The sequence below is a fragment of the Trachypithecus francoisi genome, unplaced genomic scaffold (assembly GCF_009764315.1).
Source record: "Trachypithecus francoisi isolate TF-2019V2 unplaced genomic scaffold, Tfra_2.0 Lachesis_group15, whole genome shotgun sequence".
Taxonomy (NCBI): Eukaryota; Metazoa; Chordata; class Mammalia; order Primates; family Cercopithecidae; genus Trachypithecus; species Trachypithecus francoisi.
Window position 1 is genome coordinate 86,927,679 of NW_022681460.1, and position 22,588 is coordinate 86,950,266.

At 36.6% G+C, this 22,588-nt stretch overlaps 1 protein-coding gene across 8 annotated transcripts in view; it reads right to left on the reverse strand.

Annotated features, from left to right (window-relative positions):
* Positions 1 to 22,588, reverse strand: part of L3MBTL3 (L3MBTL histone methyl-lysine binding protein 3) — a 131,054-nt gene that overhangs the window by 56,305 nt on the left and 52,161 nt on the right. For all 8 annotated transcript variants that reach the window (XM_033235497.1, XM_033235492.1, XM_033235499.1 and 5 more), the window contains 5 exons: positions 22,337 to 22,488; positions 13,676 to 13,752; positions 9,377 to 9,462; positions 6,812 to 6,922; positions 257 to 371 (listed from right to left, as the gene is read on the reverse strand). In XM_033235497.1, the coding sequence (XP_033091388.1) occupies positions 257 to 371; positions 6,812 to 6,922; positions 9,377 to 9,462; positions 13,676 to 13,752; positions 22,337 to 22,488 (541 nt within the window). The remainder of the gene's footprint in view (positions 1 to 256; positions 372 to 6,811; positions 6,923 to 9,376; positions 9,463 to 13,675; positions 13,753 to 22,336; positions 22,489 to 22,588) is intronic.

The following is a 22,588-nucleotide window of genomic DNA, read 5'->3' on the forward strand; positions in this document are numbered from 1 at the left end:
AACATGAATTTTAAGAGGTGATATTTACTTCTAAATAAAACAGAATGTCTATACACGCTTTACTTTTTCAGACATTATGTTTTTTTTCATTTATATTTCTGTGACTATGGTAATTAAAATGTAGTAAAAGGAAAGGATTACATAGAGAAGAAACATCAGTAGAGAGAGGAAGAGAAAGAGAAGGGCTAAGGATGAAATCTTAAGAATGCTACTTATGGAAATGGAAACATTTATACGAGCTATTTGTGTCTCTTACTCAAAGGAGGCTGAAGGGGATGTCCTGTTTTTGAACACCAGCCTACAGGGTGAATATCAGGAGAATCCGCATCTATCCAGTAATCATAGCAATTGTTCCAGCCATCAAAGTGAACCTGGATGACACAAGGACATTAACAGCACAAATTAAGTCACAAAAATTCCTATAGTCAAAGTTCTGCCCACAGCATAACCATTTTCATTTTAACATATACAGTAGATTTAAAACCCAATAAATCAGTTCAATTATTCAAAATACTTCACTCATAATGTGAAAAAAAAAGACATCTTTGAACCACCTTCGATGTATTATATATAACCAGTCATAAATGCTCTGCCAATAGTTCTACAGACATATTATGTGTATTTCTCAACACCATGAGCAACATGAGAACAGGAACTGTTATAACATTTTCATATGATCAACATCAAGCACCCAATAAAAATGCAGAAGGAGTTAAAAATTCGGGTAAGGGAAGGAGGGAAGATGAGAGGGGAAAGTAGAGAGGAAAGGAGGACCTTTCAAGTAAATGTCAAGCCTTCTGGATTTGTGTTGAAAAAGCCTTAAAACAAAAAAAATTCAATGCCTGCTAAACACACATTCAATTTACGAAATATCCCTCCACCCAGTGTGCTTTTAGACATCATTTTTTTCCTTGTGAATAATCACAGTTTTTCTCAAATATGTGTTCTATTATTGTTTTATTTTAAATTATTATGGGTATATACTTATGAAGTACATGTGACATTTTGATATAGGCATATAATGTATAATGATCAAATCAGGGTAACTGGGGTATCCATCACCTCAAGCTTTTGTCATTTCTTTGTTTTATGAATATTCCAGTTCTACTAGTTACTTAAAAATATATAAATTATTGATAACTGTAGTCACCCTAATGTGCTACCAGATACTAGATCTTATTCATTCTATGTAACTGTATTTTTGTGCCCATTAACCACCCCCACTTTATGTCCTGCTCCCTGCTATGCTTTTCAGCCTCTGGCAACCCTCATTGTACTCTCTTGTCCTCATGAGTTCAATTATTTTTAGTTCCCACATATGAGTGAGAACATGCAATATTGGTCTTTCTGTGCCTGGCTTATTTCATTTAACATAATGTCCTCCAGGTTCACCCATGTTACTGCAAATGACAGTATTTCATTCTTTTTTATGGCTGAATAATATCCCATTGTATACATATACCACATCTCTTTATCCATTCCTTCAACTGGTGGATACTTAGGTTCCTTCTGTATCTTAGCGAGTGTGAAAAAATATGTCTTATTATAAAGCAGTCACTGCTACCATCTCTACTGGCCACTGGGTGAAAGGGCAGTTAGTCTTCTAGTGATGGTCACTAGGAATCGACTGTTTCTTTTAGGTTATTATACATTTTTTACCTTTTAGGAAGAAGGGATATACTGAAATGCTTTAGATATTTTATTTTTAAATCAAGTTTGCTAGTTATATCCACTGATCACAGAGTATTAACAAAACAAGTCTGCCAGTTAGATTTCTTTTTTAAAGTCTACGAACCTCACATTCCTCACAAGACAACAGATGTCAGATGGATAAAAAAGTCGAAACACTAAAAATTGAACAATAAACATTTGAGAAGAATGTGTGAATGAACTTATTTGTAATCACAGAGTGGGTCAGCCTTTGTAAGCAAAACACCAAACTCAAAAGCAGTAAAGACTGATCAATTTGATTACATGAAAATTTAAAGCTTCAGAACGGCAAGTATTATAAAGTAAAATGAAAGACCCACAAGAAACCCCCCCAAAATACATTTGCAACACCTGTGTCAAGAACTCTGTTCCTCAATTTATAAAAATATGATGTAACAGCACAAAAAGATGAAAAACCCAATGGAAAGATGAAAAATGGATACAAATAGCTCATTATCCAAAACATAAATATAAATGCTTAGTAAAGATATGAAAAGACAGTAAATTTGAGGCCAGGCTCAGTGGTTCATGCCTATAATCCCAGCACTTTGGGAGGTCAAGGAGGGAGGATCACTTGATCCCAGGAGTTCGAGATCAGCCTGGGCAATTTGGCAAACCCCATCTCTCCAAAAAAAGAAAGAAAGAAAAGCAAAAGCTAAGTGTAGTCCCAGCTACTCAGTAAGCTGAGGTGGGAAGATCACCTGAGCCTGGGAGGTTGAGGCTACAGTGAGCCAAGACCATATCACTGCACTCCAGCCTTGGTGACAGAGTGAGACCTTGTCTCAAAAAAAAAAGAAGAAGAAAATCACTTTCACTTATAATTAAAAAACTACAAATTAAAATCACAAGATGCAATTCTTCTCCTATTGGCCTGTCAAAAATGTTCACATTTTGGTAATTCCTACAGCTGGTTAAGAATGAGAATAAATGGGTGTTCTCATAGACCACTGACAGGAGTGTTAACTGCTGAGGTATTTCTGGAAAGCTCTCGGGCAATAAAAGCCGAGCACTTAAACGACATTAATTTTGACTTGATAATCTCAGTAACTCATTGCTTGTATTAGAAAACAACTAGAAGTTACCACAGTGCCCACCATCAGGAGACTGGTTAATAAATTATGGTATATTCATATAACGAAATAGAATGTAGTTAGTAAAAGTATATATATGTGCTTAAAATAATGGTCTTTGCAATGAATCTACTTTCTTAAGCTTAGAAATAAACTAATCCTAGAATCAAAATCCCACAGAAGATATGAAAAGACGTGTGTCAGCAAGATACGAGAATAATCCAAGAAAAACAAAGTATGTGATCCAGGAAAATGAAATACAACCTAGTCTGTCAGTAAAGAGAAGTGTCAGGATGAAAGCTTTGTACCAGGCTTAGAGTATTTCCACCCAGAGTGGAATAGGTGGTTGCTGACTATGAGAAGGAATTTGAGAAAAAAAAAGAGAGTATTGATGTAAAAATTTTCTCCCATTCTGTAGGTTACCTGTTCACTCTGATGGTAGTTTCTTTTGCTGTGAAAAATGCTCATCATCACTGGTCATCAGAGAAATGCAAATCAAAACCACAATGAGATACCATCTCACGCCAGCTAGAATGGTGATCATTAAAAAGTCAGCAAACAATAGATGCTGGAGAGGATGTGGAGAAATAGGAATGCTTTTACACTGTTGGTGGGAATGTAGACTGGTTCAACCATTGTGAAAGACAGTGTGGCAATTCCTCAAGGATCTAGAACTAGAAATACCATTTGACCCAGCCATCCCATCACTGAATATACACCCAAAGGATTATAAATCATGCTACTATAAAGACACATGCACATGTATGTTTATTGCGGCACTATTCACAATAGCTGACACTTGGAACCAACCCAAATGTCCATCAATGATAGACTGGATTGAGAAAATGTGGCACATATATACCATGGAATATTATGCATCCATAAAAAAGGATGAGTTCATGTCCTTTGCAGGGGCATGGATGAAGCTGGAAACCATCATTCTCAGCAAACTATCTCAAGAACAGAAAATCAAACACTGCAAGTTCTCACTCACAGGTGGGAACTGAACAATGAGAACACTTAGACACAGGGTGGGGAACATCACACACTGGGGTCTGTCTTGGGGTGGGGTGGGGGGGGCAGGGGGAGGGAGAGCACTAGGATAAATATCTAATGTAAATGACGAGTTAATGGGTGCCGCAAACCAGCATGGCACATGTATACCTATGTATCAAACCTGCACGTTGTACACATGTACCCTAGAACTTAAAGTATAATAATAATAATAATAATAAGAGTATTGAAAATACAGTGAGCTTTTGACTCAAAGGCATGTGAGATCCACTGTCACACTTGTAAAAATTTAAGAAGACAAAAAAACTATGAACAAATTACTGACTCCCAGAAAAACAGTCACAAGGAAAAGATTAGTTTGCTCAACAGTGAATGAGAACCAAACTATGTAAAATAACTGCTGAAAAGGTAAGGGGAAGGTAAGAATAGCAAGATCTAAATCTTGAAGTACCACAACATGAAGAAAATAAACCATATGTAAAGTTGATGAACTGAGAAAGAGTAGAATATAGGTAATAGTTTAGAAAATGACAGATAAAAAGGTCCTAAGCAAGAGCTAAAACAGTCGACCATTTTTGCTTCTGGGGAGCCAGGCTGGGGAGTGGGAAGGAATGAGGCAGGAATAATCTTCTGTTACTAAAAACATAAATGAGAGCAAAACCATTCTGGGCCATTTTTCCTCAATGGCATCTGATCAAATATAGAACAATTTTAAATGTTTTACTATAATAGCTCAAAGTGTGAAATATGTAATCTTAAAAGATGATTTTACTCAAGAGTTGATTTTATCCCTGAAAAACTTAAAATATTAAGCTACACTAATCACTTGGTCTACATTTTCCTCTTCTTCCTTCTTGAAAAAGAAAGACAAGCTTTCCTGCTGTCAAATCTCCCATTTATTAGATAAACTCCTACTCTTGCAAGCTTTTTATATTCTCAGAAGCTTCTGATGAATTCTGAAACTTAGTCACTGACCCCTGTATACAGGCCTTTTAAAGACCTCGTAAATACAAAGATATTTGTTCCGTGGTTCATCTTCAGCTACGAAATTAATTCCAGTAATTACCAAAAGATAATTGTCAACTGTAGCCCTCACAGCCAGCTATTTCTGGGGTGTTAAGGACCGACCAGGATGTTGTATTAGAGAATCCAGCCAGAAGTAAGAGGTGGAATCTAGTCTACACTTTTCCTGTTAACTAACTGAACTACCCACTTTAGCATACTTGCCCTCTCTGGGCCAAAAATTTCTCACATGTAAGAGAGTTGATCTACATTTTTAATTATAAAAGTAATCTACATTCTGGAAACTAAACGATTAAAAAACCTAATCATTTATAGTTTCAGCACCCTGAAAGAAGCACTGTCATTACTTTGTAGGATTCTTTCCAGAATTGCTTATATATGTATTCTTGTAAAAATAAACAATAGCAGATACCAAAACATAATGTAAACCTGAATTTTTCAATTGCTGACATTAAATAGTCTTTGAAAGTATTTAATTTTACCATCATGTAGATATAGAGTAATACATTTTACTCATCAGCTACTGTGGTTGCTTCCAATGTTAAGTACTATAAACAGCACTGATATACTTTCCTTGGAGTTTTCATTTTTGCGTATTCCTTTTGGCTATTCCCTTAACATTCTTAAATGAAAGGATAAACAACATTCTACGATTTTGTTAACCTATTGCCACACTGCTCTTTGGAAAGGCTGAGACATTTTATATTCCCACTAGCCATATGTGGTAATTAAATTTTCATGCACTCGAACCAATATATTTTTTTTCAATTCTGAGCAATCTGATTTATAAAAGTAATATTGTGTTTAATTGTAAATGTATTTGATTACTAGTCTAGATTTTATTTTAAAAAATACTTCTAGTTCTAAAATACTGATTGTTTTATGACTTACTTTACTACCAAATATAGTAAGAAAATGTACTTGAAAAAATGGTTAGCACAGGTCTCACATTTATAAGATTTTCTAAAATGCTACATGATTCTATAATCTTAACAGTGAATTAAATGTTAAAATTTCTATTCTATAGAAACACCACATTTGTGTAGTTTTTCATGTTATTTTATACTTTATTTTCTTATACACTATCTTATTAGAGATAGTTGAGAATGTAATTTTTTTAAAAAGAGCATAAACTTAAGACTCCTAGAGCTTAGAACTAAGATGTCATTCTGCCACTGCCAGTAATTACTAATTCATTTAATCTTTCTGAGCCTCTGCCTCATCAATAAAAGTAGTAACAACGTATACTTCCCACAAATGTTGAATAACATGAGAACAGAGTTACCCTGTAAAACATCATGTACATTTAAAGTCTTGCTGTTATAACTATTATTATTCCTAACAGGAATTCCAAACAATTTTATGAAGTAAGTAGAACAGGCATTGTTCCGGTTTGAGGGTGAAGTTAACGCTTAAGTCAGAAACAGAGATGAGTTCTTCCGGCTCCTTTCCTGAAGTCCACTTCACTTTATCATGGCTGGACATAACAAGCTGATCCCATCTCCCTAAACATTTGCTTATTTTTTAAGAGGTATCTGACTTTTATTACTCTAATTAAAATCTGATTTTATTCATGAAATTATTTATCTTTACTTGGCCTATATTAAGAGACAGGAGGTTCCTCTGAAAAGACTACTACTAATCCACCCCACAAAAACATTGATCTTTAATTTTTTTTAAAAAAGGGCATACTATCAGAGAACGATATATCTTTTCTTCTGAATATACTACTACTTTAATGTGTTGTATCTACTTTCTTTCTCCTAATACATACTCAAAATATTAAGTCGTTCATAATTAAAGATAAATTGTTTTACACAGGTTAAAGGACAAACCTGGAAGAATGCTGATTTACAAAGATGCACAGCCAATTATTCTGCATATTCCTATGATTTTACTAATTACAGGACTTCACAAGTTAAGTATCTACCAAAGTTTTTATCTAAAACATCTATAACAAAAGACAAAGCCAATGCACCATACAGAACACTTACTTTTACTCGGTGATCATCTGTGTCTGCCACAGTTGCTACTCTAATAAACATGGGGTTCCTTTTGTCTACGACCTCAAGCTTCATTTTTTTCTGGAATCCATGAGGAGGTTTCTGCCATAACAAAAAATTTTACACAGTGAGATAAAGAGGAAGAGAGAAGGTAAACTTGATGTTACAAAGAAGAAGAAGAAAAAGCTGGCCGGGCACAGTGGTTCATGCCTGCAATCCCAGCACTCTGGAAGGCTGAGGCGGGTGGATCACTTGAGGCCAGGAGTTTGAGACCAGCCTGGCCAACATGGCTGAACCCTGTCTCTACTAAAAATACAAAAAGTAGCCAGACATGGTGGCATGCACCCGTAATCCCAGCTACTCGGGAGGCTGAGGCACAAGAATTGCTTTAGCCCAGGAGGTGGAGGTTACAGTGAGCCGAGATTGTGCCACTGCACTCCAGCCTGGGCAACAGAGGGAGACTGTCTCAAAAAATAAAAATTAAAAAAAGAAATAGCTGAGCTATTCAGAGAATGATGTCATAAAAGAAGACAACAAAATTTTAAATGGTTAGAACTTGCTGTCATTTTTGAAATAAAGAAAGAAAATAAGAGAACCAGCCTTTCAAACTCTCAACTTCCCAGAGTAGCTCTGAACTTCACCCTGTCTGTCAATAAATTCCAACACAGATGCACGAGCAAGGGAAATAGCAGAGTAAAATTCAAAATACTGTAGTTATTTGATTACTCAGAGGGAAGACAAGACATTTTTCTTATTAGGTGGAGATGTACTGGCAAAAATCTACAAGCATAAAATTTGTCTTTAAAAAGAGAAAGGAAGAACATTAAAGTGGCTGAGATGAGACACCAAAATGAGAAGTGGTAATGGGGGCAAAAAGCAGAAGATATCTTTAAAACAGAAAATCAGCAATCAAACATAAAGGACAGAACCAGGAATGGGTTGGGGGAATCGACAGCTACCTACGCCTCAGTACTCAGCAGAAACTCATAAGCCTCTGAAAAAGTCACAGACTGTGGAAGATAAGGTGATTGTTTGACATGATGTTAGGCAAATCAGTTAATTTTCTGAGCTTCAGGTCTCTCTTCTGTAAAGTGGGTGTAAGTGTTGCTGGGCAGGATGTGGTGGCTCATGCCTGTAATCCAGCACTTTGGGAGGCCAAGGTGGGTGGATTGCTTGAGCTCAGGAGTTTGAGACAAGCCCAGGAAACACAGCAAAACCTCTTCTCTACGAAAAATACAAAAATTAGCCCAGCATGGTGGCATATGCCTGTAGTCCCAACTACTCAGGAAGCTGAGGTGGGAAGATCACTTTAGCCCGGGAGGTGGAGGTTGCAGTGAGATGAGATGAGATCGTGGCACTGCACTCCAGCCTGGGCAACACAGCAAGACTGTGACTCAAGCAAACAACAAAAAAAGGGCTGCCATGAAAATTAAGTATGTTATGTAAATATCACAGAGCAGTCAATGCAAGACACCTAAAAGACCAAACTAGAGAAATCTGTTTTCTCTCTGTTGTGACACTAGATATGTAGGCTGATCCTAATATAATTGTATTCATTTAAAGTGAAGTGAATGCAGCTCTGCTTCTCATTAGACAAGAGTTTAAAGTTAAAGGGGGTGAGGGAGAGTGGATAAAAATTCATAAATACGGCATAACTCTAAACAGTTTTCTTTTTTAAATCTTCAACTTGCTCTCAGATGAAATCACACACATTTTTTGATATAGTTTCTCTTCATACCTTATGGTTTTGCTCTTAAAATTTTTTTATGTTCTTTCTTCTAAATTTGGACCTATACCTAATAATTAATTCTAACGTTAAAAATCCTAGCAATTTATACATAAAAGGATCACTTAAAGAAAATTATTTACCATAAGCTAATCATGACACATTTTAAAAAATAAATATTTGATATATTTTTCTTTTCCGTTAAATTAGAGAAATATAAATTATAAAGCAAGCTATTTGAGATGAAAAAATAAGAAATGTTTCACTTCTTGTTCCTTCCTTGCAAAAAAATGAGGTTCATTTGAATCTTAATACTTTATATGCAAGAAGCAGTGACCCTGGGTTAGAAGGATACTGTAATAAAAGCGGATAATCTTACATTTTGGTAATTAAACATGCTGATCTATAGCAATAAAATAAAAAAAAAAAACCCAGCATCTCAGCTTGCCATAAACAAATCCAAATAAATTATCAAATAGTTTTTATTGGAAAATATTTTCATGTTCTGTTCTGGTCTTTTAGAATATCTAGCTAAAAAGACAAGATTGCTATAAGATTTCAACAACTAGCCCCACATAGTATCAAGTAGAATTATTTTCCAAGGAGACTTTAAAGTCCAAAATCAAAGCATTTTTTTGGATGACAACAAAAATCCCAATAACAATTTTGACTAAAAACTGTAAAAATTCAAAAACATCTTATTTGGTGCTCTATTTTTTTCTCATTCCTATTCTGGTTTACTAATACCACTTGTTCTGTTCGTAAATTTCAATAAATAAATGATCTCATCCACACAAATTAATCAAATAGTATAAAATGTATCATCTTACCACTTTGAAAGCTCTTGCAGGAGCGGGTAAAGAATTGGTTTCTTCTAAGTATTTATCCCAAGAAAAATGTTTCACATTTGGATAACCTATGAAAGAAAAATGTAAATCCTATGAGGTTTAACCAAAATGACAGCAAGAATAACAAATTGTCCAACAAAAAGTATAAAATATTATAATCTAGAAAATTACGTTTATATATACATGACAACTTTACTCACACATTCAGAGCTGTTAGTAATAATGAAATTGTTTTCATCTTGATCATTATTTTTCTATTACTTTTAAAATGAAAATTTTATAGATATATATATAAAATTTATATTTTCAGATAAGGATAGTTTACAAGACAGACACACAAATACCCTTTAGCAATTTTGTTTCTATGAATCTAGAAAAATCTGACATATGTAATAAAGGCAACACACAATTGTTTGTAAATGTGAAAATTAAGTAAGTTAAATGACCTTCAATATACAAATATGCAAAAAAATGTATATAAGCAGAAAGTACTTATTAAAAAGAACACGGTTGATTTATATCTATTAATATGTGAACACTTCCAGATATAACTTCATATTGTTAGTTCCAACAAACACGCACAAATGATGTAACATTATTCATAGAATGTGTAAAAATATCTTCTCCTTCCTCCTGCCCTCTTTTGTTCCCTCCAGGGCCCCAAATCCATTAGGTAGGCATGAGCAGGAATAAACAGTGGTCCAGTATGGTGGGAAATTAGCCACATAAAGGGAACTGAGAAAAGCAGCAAATATACTGGAGACAATGTTAGCCAGGTTTGAGGGAAACTGGAATGAAGCTGATGCGTTGGACTTGAATTGGAACTAATGGTATAAATTCACAGTTTTCAATATACGAACAGATACAGAAATAGACATAAATATACATTTTTGTATATATTTATACACATGTATTTCCTAGCTATATTAGCTGAAAAGCCTGGAAACATCAACAAACTTGTAGTAAATAAGCACACTTAGTGTTCAGATCTTAGTTTCTAAGTATCATTCTCTACTAAAAAGCAGCATGGAACCTTGAAGAAATGGGTGACTCTAGGGTGGGGTCAGGGAAAGTATGAAATAAGCCTAGCTGTGCCAGAAAATAAGAAGTTCTCAAAAAATAAGAACATTTCAAAAGGACACTGAAATGTGCCTAAGGGGTTATAACTGGTTAATATCTGAGAAAATCTGAATATGAGGATAAACAATGCTAGCAATCGATTATAACTCACTGATAAAAATAGTAATCTATGGGTCTACCCTGATATAGATAAATTGACAAATAAATAGGAAGATAAGAAAAGCTATTCTTTGCAGGAAAATATCAACTAATTTTGTATAGGAAATGATGGAATAAGAAAAATTACAGTTTAACACTGTCAGAATAATATAATTCATGCTAGAAATGTCAACAGATGCTAAAACTAGCAAATGTTATTGGGACGAGATCCACAGTCTCAAAGTATCTCTCCAGAAAATACTTATTAGTTACAGAGAAAAAATAACTCCATTAGTGGACAAATCTAGCAAACACCATCTTGATCCATCAGTGGTAAAAGCAAACTAGTAAAGAGACAGACTGACATCATGAGCCACCTGAGAGAAGGAAATGAGAACACAGCACTATGTCTATGATATTCCTGCCAGAAAAGCACAGCCTGCGTATGATCATGAGGAAATACCAATCTGACTCAAATTAAATAACATTCTACAGAATCACAGATCTGGAATCCTCAAACTTATTAAGGTCACAAAAGTCAAGGAGAGCCTAATTAACAGAAGCTGGAGGGATCTGACAACTGAGATCCTTTTGCTAGGAATGACATCACTAGGACAACTGGCAAACTTGACTGGGTCTCTGAGTCAGGGAAAAGATGAGTTCTGCACTGTTCTTGCAACTTTTCTGTACATTCAAAATTGTTTCAAAATAAAATGGTTAAAGAGTAAATATGTAGCCTGGCACGGTGGCTCACGCCTGTAATCCCAACATTTTGGGAGGCTGAGGCAGGCGGATCACGACGTCAGGAGATCAAGACCATCCTGGCTAACACGGTGAAACCCCGTCTCTACTAAAAAATACAAAAAAAAAAAAAAAAAAAAAAAATAGCCAGGTGTGGTAGCATGACTGAATTCGACTGAATTCTAAACATCTAGGAAAGGAGATACATGGCTTGATTCTTTGCCTCACGTTAAGAAGTCGGTGGTGGCCGGGCGCGGTGGCTCAAGCCTGTAATCCCAGCACTCTGGGAGGCCGAGACGGGCGGATCACGAGGTCAGGAGTTCGAGACCATCCTGGCTAACACGGTGAAACCCCATCTCTACTAAAAAATACAAAAAGCTAGCCAGGCGAGGTGGCTGGTGCCTGTAGTCCCAGCTACTCGGGACGCTGAGGCAGGAGAATGGCGTAAACCCGGGGGCGGAGCTTGCAGTGAGCTGAGATCCGGCCACTGCACTCCAGCCTGGGCGACAGAGCGAGACTCCGTCTCAAAAAAAAAAAAAAAAAAGAAGTCGGTGGTAACGCCTTACACCACTCCTTCCAGGGTACGTAACCAGGAACCCGCCGTTGTTCACTGGTTCACTGTTAATTAATCACATCTCTGATCATGACCAAAAACGGTGGTACGGAAAGAAAGACTGATAACAAACTGGGAAATCTAAAGGGATCCTCACACCATTTTAGATGGTGATAGTGGCAAAGAAGTAACTATGGCAATCACTGGCCACTATTATTTTGTAAGCCACAGGATAGACAAAGGAAGGTGGAATACAAGAAATCTTCCAGGCAGCACAACATTTGGAGTCATGAAACCATTAACATCTTGCTTTCTTTGTTTTTTTTTTTTTTTTCTTGAAACACTGTCTTGTTCTGTTGCCCAGGCTGGAGTGCAGTGGCACAATCATAGCTGACTGTAGCCTCGAACTCCTGGGCTCAAGCAATCCTCCTGCCTCAGTCTCACAAATAGCAGGGACTACAGGTGCATGCCACCTCACCTGGCTGACTTTTAAAATTTTTTTATAGAGACAGGGTCTCACTATGTTACCCACACTGGTCTTGAACTCCTGGGCTCAAGTGATCCTCCCACCTCAGCCTCCCAAAGTGCTGGGATTACAGGCGTGAGTCATAGGTGCCTAGCCAATACTTTGCTTTAACTCTTCATGGTTTATGTCAATGCTATTTCACTTTCAAAATAGTACTGGAAATTAGTCAAGACAGAGGCTTTCCTCCCTTTAATATATGAGACAATTCGGGGAGTGGATAGGACTTGACTTGCCTATTACAGGAATGACTGGTCCTCCTGAGTGAGTAAATGATCAGACACTCTAAATGAGACACCGTATCGAGGAACTAAAGACAAACTTAAAAATGAAACCAGCTGTTCCAACAGAACTTGAAGCTCTCCAATCTTGCAGCTTACATGCTGCAGGCTACATTCAAAAACAGCTCCTCGTAAACCAGGACTCACCCTCTCTCTGCGATGAAGGCAGTCTTCATTACTCCTTAAGTGTCCACTAAGCAATCGCCTACTGAGCAGGGATACTTTCTGTTTGATGACCCTGTCTTTTCATACCAGAAGTGGCCATGGCACCTTAAGTAGTGATGTACTCAGAAATACACTGTCTTGATTATGAAGAAGCCACAGAATCTGTTCTTTTTTGTTTGTTTTTTTGAGACAGTCTCCCTCTGTGAGCGTGTGAGTTATAAACTAAGCAAAAAAATCTAAAGCTTCAATTTCTCACTTAAATGTGAACACTGTACTTCTGTGAGGACTGATGCTGACATGAAGTCTGTTCTCCATTCTACACACAACTGCTGTCCCTCTTATCCATTTTTCTGGACTTGTTCAAGCCTTAGACAATTTGCTTCTATGGTTAGACAATATATTTAAATATATACTAATATAAAGTCTAGAAATGAATTTCAAGTTGAGAAGTGAAATATCTTTTAAAACAGAACTTATTTTTTTTCCAAGAAAGACAAAATTTGAGACTCTGTTATGAACTAAGGCAATACTTAACATAGCTGAAAGTACATCGGGGTGAGCAAACTAACACCTGCATGTCGGCTGCCTGTTTTTGTAAATAAACTGTTACTGCAACACACCCATGCACAATGGTTTACCTATTGTCTATGGCTCTTTTTGCACTACAATTGTTTTGAGTAGTGGTGACAGAAACTGCATGGTCTGCAAAGCCTAAATATTTACTATCCGGCCCTTTACCGAAAAAGTCTGCCTACTCTTGAAGTTTATGACTAGTATTAGACACATTAAAAAACACACACCTGGTGGAGTAATAAGGGTTCTTCTATGTTCTTTACACCAACCAACTGGATGAATGTGTGGACTGGATGCTTCACACCTGTAAGTTATACAAGTTAAAAAACTGCAATTATCAGGATAAACTCACAAAAACTAGTAAAATAAAAAGAAAATTAGAGATCATGAACACTGTATAGAGTTTTATTTATTACAATCAATCTAATTTGGAAGAAAATGCTAAACCAAATAACTTTTTAATATATTAATACCAAGTGGATTTTGATTAGATAAATATTATACGGATTTGACACCATGCAATTTTCTTTTCCCCACAAATTTTGTTATATCCAGTAACTTCAACTACAGCAAAAATGCAAACATAATATAATTAAAGTCTGTAACTTAGATTCATTAAAATCAGGTGGAACAATAAACTTAGACTGTGTGTACACAGGCAAACCAAAATTACTTCAACATCACTAAGGGTAAATGTACAAACGCAGGGAGTGCGATCATCCTTAATGACCAACATGTTATTTCTGTTACCCATTAGAATAACAGAGACCATGAATTAAGACAAACTATTACTCTCTTTTCTTTACCTCTTTTTTTTCCTTTCTGTCATCTCTATTACAGTCAAGCATCTATTTTTCTAAAGTCTCTTCATCAGCATGCGTACCTGGTACATCTAATTCCTTGCTCCTACTCACACTTTTGCTATGGTTTCCTCTTCTCAACATGCAACATGTTTCAGCCTGTTAACATCATATGGAACCCGAGTGTTCTGCAGAACACAGTCTGGAAAATGTTGGTCTAAAAGATACCAGGAGTCTAGTCTTGCTATATTAACTAGGAGGTCTGTTGAGTCTATACTGAGATCAGGAAATCTCAACACAGCCCTCTTGATGGGAAACCAGAAGGCAGAAAGCCAGGAAGGTAATGGTGTGGCTGGAGTTTCTAGGGAAGAAGGAAGTCTTATGAACAGCGAAACAAAGAATTTTCTACAAAATGTCCTAAGTGGGTGAGATTAGCACACAGTCGACCAAGCCAATCTTTCTAAAGGCATAGCCTGGGACAATAATACATGGTGAGTTCATGTAACCACTACTTGAATGCTGATTGTTCTCAGAACTCACTTCAGTAGAAAATACCTTTTTCTTAATACTTAAAGGCTTCTTCCTTTATTCAGTTGTTATCTCATATTGCCCTACCACAAACTATTTTTCTTGTCATTATTTTAGGAATATGAAAAGAAAACAAGCACTGCTGGGTCAATGCCAAGTTCATGCTGCAATCACTATATTTCTTACAATACGTATTTTCTTTTTTTTTTTTTTTGAGACGGAGTCTCGCTGGGACGCCCAGGCTGGAGTGCAGTGGCCGGATCTCAGCTCACTGCAAGCTCCGCCTCTCGGGTTCACGCCATTCTCCTGCCTCAGCCTCCCGAGTAGCTGGGACTACAGGCGCCGCCACCTCGCCCAGCTAGTTTTTTGTATTTTTTAGTAGAGACGGGGTTTCACCGTGTTAGCCAGGATGGTCTCGATCTCCTGATCTCGTGATCCGCCCGTCTCAGCCTCCCAATGTGCTGGGATTACAGGCTTGAGCGTCGTATTTTCATAGAAGATATTTTAATACACAATTCATTAAGATGCACTTTTATAAATCATACAAACAAGGCTTTGGAGCTCTATTTCCAGATACCATAGTGTTTTCCTTAAAAAATCATTTTGGTTATGGATTATTACTAATGTCTTACTGCCTTTATTTTAGGAAAGGATGCTAATTCATAGATGGCATCATAAAAAATGAAAATATACAATATTTGTTTAATTTTTTTTCTTCTCAATCTAATATAACTTAGAGAGTAGTTTTTATAATGATCTGCCGGACTCACAGTGTTTATTTTAAAGTAGAAACACCGAACATTACTCTTTTCATTTTACTGGATATATAAATTGCAATTAAGGAAAATATTGTGGCCTCTTAATGGTCACTCATTCTTGTACTATCTGAATCTAATGTAAAGTTTAAATAATATCCAGATATTGATCAAAGTCACCACTTAAAACAAAGAAGCTGTCTCAATAGAGAAGATAAAAATATTACTGTTTTTATCTATTTTACTTGTATTTTCTTAATAAGTAAATACTTCACTCAAAAGTTGGAAGGCTGTGATAGCCTTTCTGTTACTATTGTAAAACAAGTCATCTCTTAGTCCCATCTAGTGTTCAAAAGTAGAAATGTAACAGAAGAAATATGAAGAACAACTAAAGGTAGAAAGTATGACAAAACATTGATTGCTATACTCTTCCTTTCTTTTGGGTGTTTATGCATATCATGAAAGAAGTTCATTTCAAAATTTTTGAAATACATTTCACATATAAATGCAAATTATTCATAATGACTGCAAAGACCCAATGAGACTGAGACAGTAAATTCTCAAAGGGCCAGAAACCTTGGTGGGATTGTAAACTAGTTCAACCATTATGGAAAACAGTATGGCGATTCCTCAAGGATCTAGAACTAGATGTACCATATGACCCAGCCATCCCACTACTGGGTATATACCCCAAGGATTATAAATCATGCTGCTATAAAGACACATGCTCACGTATGTTTATTGCGGCACTATTCACAATAGCAAAGACTTGGAATCAACCCAAATGTCCATCTGTGACAGACTGGATTAAGAACATGTGGCACATATACACCATGGAATACTATGCAGCCATCAAAAAGGATGAGTTTGCGTCCTTTGTAGGGACATGGATGCAGCTGGAAACCATCATTCTTAGCAAACTATCACAAGAACAGAAAACCAAACACCACATGTTCTCACTCATAGGTGGGAACTGAACAATGACATCACTTGGACTCGGGAAGGGGAACATCACACATTGGGGCCTATCATGGGGAGGGGGGAGGGGGGAAGGATGGCATTGGGAGTTATACCTGATATAAATGATGAATTGATGGGTGCTGACGAGTTGATGGGTGCAGCACACCAACATGGCACAAGTATACATATGTAACAAACCTTCACGTTATGCACATGTACCCTAGAACTTAAAGTATAAAAAAAAAAAAAAAAATCCGCTGGGCGCGGTGGCTCACGCCTGTAATCCCAGCACTTTGGGAGGCCGAGGCGGGCGGATCACGAGGTCAGGAGATCGAGACCATCCTGGCTAACACGGTGAAATCCCGTCTCTACTAAAAATACAAAAAGTTAGCCAGGTGTGGTGGTGCACGGCCTGTAGTCCCAGCTACTCGGAGGCTGGGGCAGGAGAATGGCGTGAACTCGGGAGGCAGAGCTTGCAGTGAGCTGAGATCGCACCACTGCACTCCAGCCTGGGTGACAAAGCGAGACTCCATCTCAAAAAAAAAAAAAAAAATCCATGCTTACGATATAAGGATAAAGTTAGGAGACATGAAGATCCTCATTTTATGGAAATCAAAGAGGTTAAGTGATTTCCCCAAGCACTTGGGTAGAAAAAAAGGGATTCTGGTTTTGTCAGTCACAGCCAAAAGTTAAGTAAAAACTAATGCACACACGCTGGGCTCTGCAGTTTCAGACAGAGTCAAAGGAGAACACTGCAAGACGCTTACTTAGGGAAAACATCAAAGTCTCTCCATTAAGCAAGAGTGGTTTAGATTATTTGAAGAAATACAGGACACTTGGCCTCTCCACTGCCTATAACCCAGAGCATGATGACTCTGCCAATTTATTACCCAGTACCCAACTCTCCTGGCTCCCCTTATATGTGAACTCTTCAGGGCCTCCACTACTCTGCACTTTACTACTAAACCCCAAACCTCATCAGCCTGAGTCATCAAGTGATCCTTTCCATCCCTATTCTATTACCCACAGTAGCTGTTTGAAATATTATTAATTTGCTTCAAGCTTAAAATCTTTCATTAACACAACAAATACTTGGAAGAGATAAAGGTGATAGCATCTCATCACCCTCGTATCAAGTTTTCCTTTTACTTCTTCTTTTTCTCCAGGCTGAGGGAAAAGAAAGTTTATTTCTTCCTGAGGCTAGCTGCTCCTAGGAGACCTGGTCCCACCAATAATCCATAGTTTCAGAAATCTCCACTCTCTCCCTCCACAGTGGCCTCCTGCCTTCTACCTAAAAACCAAGCTCAAAAATGCTCATGGTGCAGGGAACCCTCCTTAGAAGTCAAGGTCAATTCCTCTTAAGCAGTGATCCATTTGCCTTCAGCACTAAACTTCTCTGCTTAATATCCCTTATCGCTCTTCAACCTTTTGCAAGTCAGTTTCTGTTCCTAAAACTCTTATTTTAATCCCCACGACACCTGATGGGGCAGGTATTATTATTAATTCCTTTCAGAAGACAACTGAAGTTTAGAAGTGTTAAGTAATGCCCTGAATAAACTGGCTGGCATTACCCAAACACATTCTACTCCTGGACCGAAACACAAGCAAGTGCTTTCCTTAGCCAAGAATATTCCATCCCAACCTCTAAGTACCCAGTCCTTCTTGGTCAAGCTCAAATCCCTGTGTCCTCTAAGAAGCCCTCCCCAAGAGCCCTCCAGTGAGTTTGAGTCAGTCCTTCCCTCCAAGTGCCATCAGCCCTCCAAGTGGTTGGTTCTAAAAATTAAGCACTAACCACCATCTAACCCTGCAGCCAAGACAGTGGTGTTTAGTTCCTCTCCTTCCCCAGACTGTGAGACCCTCAGAGCTGAAGTTCGGAACAGCCCAGGTTCCATTCATCTCCATGACCTTCCCATCACCACCACCAACCAGAGCTTCCCAAATTTAACCAAACAGTGACAAGTCTATTAACTGACACTGCTCTAAGTAATTGATAACTTTTCAACATGATTTTAGGGAGACACATAAAATTACTATTGTTACTTAATCTGTAAATGTAAAAGAGATTCATCCCTAAAAAAAAAAAAGTTTACACTACACTTACAGGCAATAAGGAAAAGGCCCACTGCTATATTTGTTCTAATTCACTAACAACGCTTTTCTTTTTCATAGATCTTTTTGTTGCTAATTTTTGCCCTGACTCCACTGGGACACCAAAGTACAATGGAATCAAAAATCGCTGAAGCTGTAACCTCATTCATTTAGGCCTTCTACTAAACAATGGGCCAAATCCTGTTGTCAATCCTTCCCGGATCCCAAAAGATAAGGGTACATGAAAACAGTATTTTTTAAAAGAAAGGTTCCTTCCTAGTGCCTGGAAGAAAAGAGGAAGTGAATGTTCTCATTGTGTTCTGCCCCAGAGCCCAACCTTCAGGCAGCAAGAAGATAATCAGGAAAGAGGCTGCAGTGGTGGGAGGGCAGCGGTACCCTGGAGGTACTCTCCCCATGGTACTGACTACCTTCCTGGGTCCCTAAAGTCCTTTCCAGTGCCAATATTCTATTATATCTAGGATTATTCCTAAATCTAACCAACTGTTGAGGAGATAGAATCGAACAGCTACCAACTATCAGTAACAAAAGCACAGAAGAAATCCAGAGGTAAAGCCATTTTTATTCTAGTATATGCTATTTTCCTTTCATAGAAGACTACTTTTTTAATCCTACATACATTTTTATCACGTTCCTCTTTGGAAGTTAGAAATGTTTTATTGCAACTAAACATGTAGTAACACAAATGTATACAGACACATATATATTTTCAACTTCCCACTAACGTAAACAAGAGATATAGAATTACTATTCAATTCAAAGCAAAAACTATCTCATTTCCAAACTATTTTAAATTGGGAAAGGCAATCCAATCTGTAACCTCAATTACATACCTAAGTAATTTATGCAGATAAAAACCATTCCAAAATTCAAAGATCAAAGAGCATAATATTTAGTAAAAGTGGAGAAATTCCAGAGCACTTAAGCAATTTCCACTGTGCCTTAACTGCATGCTGAGGAAGAGAACACACTGTTTTCGTTTTCAGACAATTAACAAAATATGATTTCATGTCAGTAGCTGGAAGTCTAAGTAATCCTCAAAGTACATTCCATCCTAAAAATAATTAGTTTGTGCTCATAAAAGCACAAAACTCAAGTTAAAAGAGATCAATTTTTTTCTTTTCTTTGTATTTTTAGAACCCAGGATCTTTTTAGAATCCAGGATCCTTTCTAGAACCCAGGATCTTTCCTAGAACCCAGGATCTTTCCTGTTTGTTTCCTAGACGTTTGGCATTGAAAAATGAATGTGGCGAATTCTTCTAGACTCTCCCCTTACTTTTTTCCACAATAATGTTTTCAAAGGCAACGCATCTTATGTCAAATCAGCAACTTATACCTTTAAAACACTGTAATACTTATGAGACCACAAAAATTAAACTGACATTCACCTATTTTGTTTAAATCAGGCAAAAGCTTTAAAAAAATTCTTCCCCAACAAACCACAACTTTAAAAACAAAATATTCTCATTTCAACAGATTCTAGTTACTGTTTTAGGATCATTTATTAAGAAAAGGCCTGGAGCCCAGTTATCGCCCCAGTAGTGCCATCATCACAGTCCACCAAGCACAGAAGGAGACAAACAGGTTTGATTCAGGATAGATTTAGACTATTTCCAAAGTTAAAGTTTTCTCATGCACTCACCCATTCAAAATAGGTATAGAACATTTTTTTTGTTTTCGAAATTTTTGTGTAGAGTCAGGGGTCTCGGTATGTTGACCAGGCTGGTCTCAAACTCCTGGGTTCAAGTGATCTCCCACCTTGGCCTCCTAAATTACTGGGATTACAGACATAAGCCACCGTGCAGGCCTGACAATTTTAAATAAAACCCAAAGCACCAATTTACAGTAAATAGGAGGAACAGAAGAACACAGTAAATAAGATGAGGTTTCAATCAGGAAATCAAACTGGGAGACTCAACAGCACAAACAACCTGGTGTCTTTAACAAAAGCCACAATCAATGAGGAAGAAAGGAGAGAAATAGGCATCTGTAAATCAAAGGAGGTCAAGCAAGGCAATCACAAAGTGTACACCTTATGGGACCTAAAACCATCAAGCTAAAAACAAAAAAAACTCACTGAAATAACTGGAAGAAATATTTAAGTATGTTAGTAATATTATGGCTATTATTTTTAAAAAAATAAAACGAATTCCTCTCTTTAGAAGATATATACTGAAATGCTCTGATATCTGTAATTGATTTCAAAACAATCCCAGAGTTGGGATTTGAAGATTAGGAATACAGAGGAAACATACTGGATATAAGTTGATAATTGTTGGTGGTGAGTAAAGGGTGCAGTAGGGCTGCTCTATCATTCTACTTTTGTACATGTTGGAAATTGACTGTATTTCAATGAAAAACTTTTATTATAAACTGAATATAAAGATGTCCTATGAGGAAAAATTATGCTCTGCAGAAAAAAGCTGGGGAAAACAAACAAAATACTCGAAAGCACAGTCATTCCTTGGTATCAGCAGAAGATGGTTCCAGAAGCCCCTTTGGACACCAATATCTATGGATGTACAAGTCCCTTTTATAAAATGGCATAGTAATTGCATATAACCTACACACATCCTTCTGTTTACTTTATCTCCTATATACTATAAATCATTTCTAGATTACTTATCATACCTAATACAATGTAAATGCTATGAAAATAATTGTTATACTGTATATTTTTATTTGTATTATTTTTATTATTGCATTGTTATTTTTCTTTTTTTCATATTTTTGATCTGCGGTTGGTTGAATCCGTGGATGTGCAACCCACAGATACAGAAGGCCAATTGTACTTGGCTCTGTGTAATCTAATCATGGAACTAATTGTCTACATTTTTAAAAAATTCTGCAAAAAGCGTAGGTAACATATAATGTAAAGCATTTCAAAAATATGAATAGCAAATGAATTTCAACATCTCTTCTTTTTTAAACAATGCAAGTAAAACTGATGAGTATCTAAGAATCCCATCTGAGAAGTAATGGAAATTATCGATGTATCTACTGAATGTTTAAATACATGGATGCTAAAAAATAAGGTCAAAAAACAAACCTCCCTGACATTTAGCAACATTTACATAAGTTAATATTCACTTATCCTATAACATGAGCCATATTTTATATAAATATACCTATTACTTCTCTAAAATGTTCTCAATTCAAGTGTACTCTAGAAGGAACTAAACATTTTAGAAATGCCTTTTACCAGGAAACTGAATTACAGCAATCAATGAACATGAATTTGTTATGAAAAATCCTTATTCCAACTATTTAATCAAAATATAATGGCTTTATTATAATTATTTTATAATTACATAATTGTAAAATATGTTGCTTTTACTACTTTGTGCAGGATATCCAAAAACTGCAAGGATTAAAAATAATATTCTTCAATATATTTTGTAGTCAGCTATTATGAATGTTTAAATTAGCTGGTGGGCATGAAAATAAGAAGGGAAGAGTAAAATACATGTGAACATATGTCGGGAATGTGGCGTGTGCAGGCTGCACTTCCATAGTAGGAAGTCAACTAAAATACCAATCATAAAGTAGAATTAAAGAATGCTATTTAAAATATATTCCATATGGAACAGGTAAAAAATTAAAAACCTGTAATAGGAAACAGTGGGGCAAAATATTGGTTTTTTTTTTGTTATAAGCTTTGCATTATTACTGTTTTTCAACCATTTACTTGGATAAACATTAAATTTTTAAAAGCACACAACAACGGAAAATGTCTCACCAATAGTCATAGCTCTCATCCCAGTTGTCAAAATGTACCAGGAAACGATTGTCCACCATATCTGTTACCGTAGCAACACAGATGAATGAGGGATTCTTTTTGTCTACTGCCTCAAGCTTCATACCAACTCGAAAGCCCGATGGGATCACTGTCTATGGAAACACACAGATTTAATTAGAGATAAGCACACACTTAACAACCGCAAGAACTGCACACTCTCTGCACCTCCCGCTCAAAGGCCCGGCATCCACT